Genomic DNA, 6,643 nt, shown 5'->3' with positions numbered 1-6,643 from the left:
ACTCAAAAAATGACATATAATTCCCGTTAACCATCTTTATCGCTCCCTATCCTTTCTCAAATCAAATATGTTTCAACCAAACTAAAATCATACAAAAACAAGCATAACAATTAAAATTGAAATGTCATGACTAGTCATAATTGAAATCCTAAGTCAATCCCCAAATGATTAACATTCAATTAATATTCCCAAATCATAAACCATTAGCCAAATGTGGCAATATTAGAAAAAGAACCATCCAAGGTCAAAACCGTCATTTCTGCCGGCAGCCGGCCAAACCCCCATCCCACTCAATTTTCCCACTATCACAAAAACCAAATCATTCCAAATTCCATTTTCAATCATCATCTCTCACACTCTCCCTTTTCCACCAAAATCACAATGTCCACCTCTCCGGCCACCGTCGCCGGCGCCGGCGCAACTTCAGAGCAAATCATTCATCACTCAAATGAATATCTCTCAAAAACCCTTTCATCTCCCGACCTTCGTCATAATCTCTTCTCTTCCTTCCAAAGAAAAAACCCATCTTCAAATTCCGACCAAATCACTCTCAATCTCGCAGTTGAAACCATCGAAAACGCAATCAGAACAACTAACCCATTTGTTAAATCTTCTTCACTTACTCTATCTGAAAAACTTCTTATCTCAATTTCAAATAATCTCTTTGCATCTTTCCTTCTTTCATTAGTTCATTCCTTATCATCTCGTCCAATTGAAGCTACACTTTCCCTTCTTGATGTTTTCATTTCCGACCCTTCATTAGCTAGAACTGATATCGCACCTAAACTCTTCGAAGAACTGTTTCTGATACATTTCATTCCTGTTCTTGATTGGTTTAATGATAAGAGAGCAAAGATCATGTCTTTATCGATCACAAGATTGAATCTGTTGTCAAAGATGAGTAGTGATCAGACATCACAGATAAAGATGCTTGAACAAGAGTATTCTAAAGTTCTTGATCAGAATTGCAGGGTTTTCGCTCAATATTTCAGTGATGTATTGGTTAACAGTAGAGGCAAGAACAGATTGATTCATCTTAATCTTCCATCTGTGGTTTTGGAAACGATTGAAGAAAAGGGTGATGAATTGGAACTGATTCATTATGAAAGAAATGAAGCAAGGGATTCTGGAATAAGTAATCCTCGGAATAACGTAATGTTTCGTTTTTTCATTGATTTTTTAGAACAGAGAAAAAGGTTGAAGAAGATTGATTATGCCCTCTAACTTTTTTATTTATGATAAAATAATACCTTGAATTTATGATTTCATTAATGATTAATTTAACTATGAAATATAAGTTTTAGGACTTATTTGTTATTTCTATCCCTTAGTTGAATGTAGTCATCTTTCTTCCTATATTTTTTTAATTTAAATTCTTTGTCTTGATTGAGAATTCTTTCTTTGACCCACTAGTAAGTATGTATATTTATTTTTTAAAATTTATTGATAATTCAATTTATTTTATTTTTTTGTTAGGTTAGTTAGACTTTAAATATGAGAAATTATATACTTATTATACTTGATTCTGTTTTTTTTTTTTTATTTACTAATTCAAATTTTTTTTTTTGTTGTCTATTCCTTTTAACAGAAGGGAGAAAAACAACAATTTTTTTAAATGACTGTTTTACTCCCTTAATGTGAAGGGAACAGAAAACCCGTAACAGAAAATTCTATCCCATCCCAATGAATAGAACATGTCAAGCCTAATTTTTTCAAAAAATTCTACTTGATTTAGATATCGAAACTATATACTATGAGAATAATATTATTAAGAAGGTGGATGAAAATTTCGTATTTCATTTCTTAATTGGAATAAAAATTTAAAAGAATAATTTTCAAATTTTTATTCAATTTATAAAAAATAACACATTTTATTGTTAATATTATTTTTATTTCTATCATTCCTCTTTAAATATTTAAGAAAAAGAAAATGATTTTTCTTTATAAGAATTATTTTCAAATAATATATTTGAGTTATATAAATATTATGCAGCCAATATGGATTGAAGAAGAAGAAGAGAAATCATCAGTTGAATTTCTAAACAATAACAATGGCAAAATCCTCCACAAATTCCCATCATTTTATCCGGAGAGAGTTTCTCCAAACGTCCTCACAGGTCAAATCTCTATGAAGAACAAGAAATCAGATACAATATCGGAAGAAGATTCCGATTCGGATTCCGATCAATCATCTTGTTCAAATTCCGATGCAGATGCCGAACAAGAGGTAAATACTTTGATGACAATGACTGATTAAACTATGCATTTAACTATTGATTTCTTCTGTTTGATAGGAAAAGAACAAGAAATCAACATCGTTGATTTCTAGAGAAGAAATCCAGCAGCCTGCAGAATCAGAATCAGAATCAGAATTGAGCCAGTGAGTAAAATATTCAACAATGTTTCCTCAGAGTCATCTACTAACATTTGGACATTTCTTGTCACAAGATCTCAAGATATTCTAACAGATCATTCACTTAGAGAAGAAGGAAGAGCAAAACAACCGCCTCCAAAGGATTTCGTATGTCCGATTACATCTCAAATATTCAACGATCCAGTAACTCTAGAAACAGGTCAGACTTACGAACGTAGAGCGATCCAGGAATGGATTGATAGAGGTAACTCTACTTGTCCAATTACTCGTCAGGAATTGAGAATCACTCAACTTCCGAATACAAACTATGTGCTGAAGCGTTTAATCGCGAACTGGATAGAATTGAGTTTGAGTAGTCTGTCGCATACGGAGACTTCGCCTTCTATAGATTCAACAATGCACTCGACTTCACCTAACAGCGTGATAACTCACGCTAACGTTGATGCAACGGTTACGGAGCTTAGACTAGCTATAACCAGTCTATGTACTTCGGAAATTCTGAAAGAATCTGAAATGGCTGTTATTCGAATTGAGAAGTTTTGGAGAGAAACGTCTATGGATGTTGAGATCTTGTCTATGTTATCTAAAGCAGAAGTCATCAACGGTTTCGTGGAGATTTTATTCAATTCTGTTGATCCTCAAGTGTTGTCCGCCACGGTTTACCTTCTCTCGGAGCTTGGATCGAGAGAGGACGGTGTGATCCAGACGTTAACCAGAGTTGATTCAGATGTGGACTGTATTGCAGCTCTTTTTAAGAAAGGTTATACAGAGGCTGTTGTTCTAATTCACTTGCTGAAACCACCGTCCACGAGCTTAATTGAGATGGATATAGCGCCTGAACTCTTAGATATCATTGGAAATCCAGCTGATGATTCGATTAAGATGTTCATGCACCCTAAGAAGGCGGCGATTTTTGTATTGGCAGACATATTAGGAGGTGCAGAAGCTAGCTTTTTAACTGAAATAGCTAAAGCTATCATTGCCACAGAAGTCATGGGAAGTATCATTGAAACCTTGCAGGCTTCGTGTATTGACGAAAGGGCTGCAGCGGCTGTAATCCTTCTGAGATGCATTCAGGTGGAAGGAAAATGCAGAAACCTAATTACCCACAAGGCTAATCTCAGTCGCATCATGGAGACAAACATTGGAGCGCGATTTGAGATAGTTCAGTTTCTTTCGGAATTAGTTAAACTGAACAGGTACATCTTCTATTCGAATTTCGATTACTTCCTTCCTTCATGAATATGAACTTGATCTGATCATCTTCATCCAGGAGGACATCAAATGAGCAGATTCTCCACATAATAAAGGATGAAGGATCTTACAGTACAATGCATACACTTCTCGTGTATCTTCAAACTGCATTAAAAGATCAGTGTCCTGTTGTGGCTGGCTTCCTACTCCAGCTTGACCTTCTGGTTCGGATATTTTTCAATTCCCTCCTTTTTCTCTTTCGAATAAAGACCTTATTATACAGCTTCTGATTCACAGGAGGAGCCGAGGAAGATGAGCATATATAGAGAAGAAGCAATAGATTATCTCATTTCATCTCTGAAAGAATCCGAGTCTCCAACCTCTCAAATAGCTGCAGCCGAGATGATTTTAGCTCTGCAAGGAAGTTTCTCCTCTTCAGGGAAGCCACTTATAAGATCTGTTCTTCTTAAACGTGCTGGAATAGTTAAGAGAACGAATAGGCGACATGAAAACTCGGTTAGTCTATACAAAACTGCACATAGTATAATATGTTGGAAGAGATTTGTCTGATATTTTCATTGTTCAGGAAGAAGATGAAGAAGAAGAGAAGGCTGCAGATGAATGGGAAAAGAAAGTGGCATATGTTCTAGTTAGCCATGAATTTGGTCTGATATTTGAGGCTCTAGCCGAAGGTTTAAAGAGTAGATATGCAGAGTTAGGCTCAGCGTGCTTTCTGTCAGCAACATGGCTCGTTTACATGCTCGACATTCTTCCAGACACAGGCATACGAGGTGCTGCTAGAGTATGCTTACTTAAGCGATTTATATCGATATTCAAATCTGCAAAAGATATCGAAGATAAAGCCCTTGCAATGCTCGCCTTGAACAGCTTCATTCACGATACAGGTTCGTACTTTTCAGTTTTCATCATTGAAACTGTGGAAAAATCATTAAAATTGTGCAACTTGTAATAATTACTTGCAGAGGGTCTGCGCGAAATTTCTATGAACATGAAGGATATCTTGAAAGGTCTAAGAGAGTTGAAGAAATACTCTAGCATGGCTTTTGATATGCTTAAAGCACTCTCAGAAGGCCATGAATCAAGCTGTGTAAGTTTCTTTTCTTCAACTCTACAGTTCTAGGCCAATGGCCATCGCAAAGATGGATTTAGCTGTGACAGTTTTCTTCGTTTTTCTTGTAATGCAGGAAATCTGGAATCACAAAGAAATCATTCAAGAAGATTCTAGCGTGAATGGCGAAGTATCGTCCATGATTTGCTACGAAGATAAGATATTCTCGGGTCATTCAGATGGAACAATTAAGGTAACTTGAAATAAAGTTATGAAATTAATCACCATTAAGTCATTCTCTCCAAATCTTTATATTTGCATTGATCAGGTCTGGTTGGCTAAAGGAAACAACTTGAGGCTCATACAAGAAGTGAAAGAGCATAGCAAAGTGGTAACTAGCTTGAGGGTTCTGCATCCAGGTGATAAACTATACAGCGGTTCTCTCGATAGAACTGTGAGGGTCTGGACTATAAGTGGCGAAATAATTCAATGCACACAGATTCACGACATGAAGGATCATGTCAACAATCTAGTAGTCGCAAACAGCCTCGTTTGCTTCATTCCTCAAGGAGCCGGAATCAAGGTTTATAAGTTATAACTTATAACTAACCGCAATCCAAATATAATAATTTTTTCTCAAATGTTGTCACATGTTGTTGTTCTTCAGGTGCATATGTGGAGTGGGGGATCGAAATTATTGTTGCCAAACAAATACGTAAAGTGTTTGGATCTTGTCCATGGAAAACTGTACTGTGGATGTCATGATAATAGCATTCAGGTAACAACTAATTCTCTTTTCTTTTCTTTTTTTCCTTCTTTTAAGATTACTTACTGTTATGGGCAATGTTACAGGAAATCGAACTAGCGACTGGAACTATAACTACAATTCAAAGTGGATCGAGGAAATTATTGGTGAAAGCAAACCCGATCCAAGCAATGAACGTGCATGATGGATTAATATATTCAGCCAGTAGCAGCTCCTCCTCCTCAATGGATGGAGCTGTTAAGATATGGAATGTTTCAAATTACAGTATGGTTGGATCATTGGCGTCTACAATGGAGGTGAGGGCAATGGCGATAAGTTCAGAGCTAATATATCTCGGTGGGAAAGGTGGGGCGGTTGAAGTTTGGTGCAGAAAGAAGGCCAATAAGGTGGAAACGCTTAATACCGGAATAAACAGTAAGATCGTTTCCATGGCTCTCAATAACGACGAAGATGTGTTGGTAATTGGAACTTCGGATGGAAAAATTCAGGTAAATTAGTTTTTTTTCTTCATATTATTGTAATCTCATGATTGTAATGTAATATAATTTTGAGGTTGTGATTGTTTTTGATAATTTCAGGTATGGGGTCTAACTTAGAAGTTGATGATTGACAAACAACCTTGAATTCAAGATGAGTTTATTGATATATATTATTTTAGGAATTATAATAATATTCTTTCTTTGGATTTAAGGAATAATTAAGAATAATGATAATGTATTCTTGAAAAATGTACATAACATGGAACTAAATATTATATTTGTGTAATAGAGTTGAGTTACTATATGCCTTATCTAAAATAATAAAATAGTTAAAAGTCTTTTAAGTTGAAATAGATATCATAATTATTAGAGTAGTTAGTTTCAACAATTAAGAAAAATAAATTAATAAAGCAGTTACAAATTTGTACTTATCATCAAAATTAATGTCTTTGAAATAAATAATTTTTGTACAAAATTTTCAATCTAAACCTATATAATCACAATAATACACATATATTATATCCCAAATATCACAAAGAAACCTTAATAATTAAGTATTAATAAAATCATAATATTTATATCTTTTCTAAACTTCATTTTGGTTCATAGTTTGTTTTATTCAATTTAAAAAAATATTTTTGGGTATGTGTTAAGCTTGAAACTATAACTTAACTTTTCGAGTTCTTGATTCAAGAAACGTGTTCTTGATTGATGGAACCGAGTATGAAATTCTTTAATCAAGCGCATCAGATATAATGTGA

General features: G+C 34.7%; 1 protein-coding gene across 1 annotated transcript; it reads left to right on the top strand.

Annotated features, from left to right (window-relative positions):
• The first annotated feature begins 377 nt into the window (after nt 1-377).
• Nucleotides 378-6,065, top strand: LOC124943141 (putative E3 ubiquitin-protein ligase LIN-1). The gene is made up of 12 exons (XM_047483696.1): nt 378-1,152; nt 1,994-2,227; nt 2,330-3,573; nt 3,648-3,792; nt 3,866-4,084; nt 4,155-4,473; nt 4,552-4,676; nt 4,774-4,890; nt 4,966-5,220; nt 5,305-5,415; nt 5,490-5,891; nt 5,982-6,065. The coding sequence occupies exons 1-12, from the start codon at nt 382-384 to the stop codon at nt 5,997-5,999; spliced, it is 3,960 nt and encodes a 1,319-aa protein (XP_047339652.1). The 5' UTR covers nt 378-381; the 3' UTR covers nt 6,000-6,065.
• Nucleotides 6,066-6,643: the final 578 nt, after the last annotated feature.

The sequence above is a fragment of the Impatiens glandulifera genome, chromosome 6 (assembly GCF_907164915.1).
Source record: "Impatiens glandulifera chromosome 6, dImpGla2.1, whole genome shotgun sequence".
Classification (NCBI taxonomy): Eukaryota; Viridiplantae; Streptophyta; class Magnoliopsida; order Ericales; family Balsaminaceae; genus Impatiens; species Impatiens glandulifera.
This window is presented reverse-complemented; position numbering and strand designations above follow the sequence as displayed.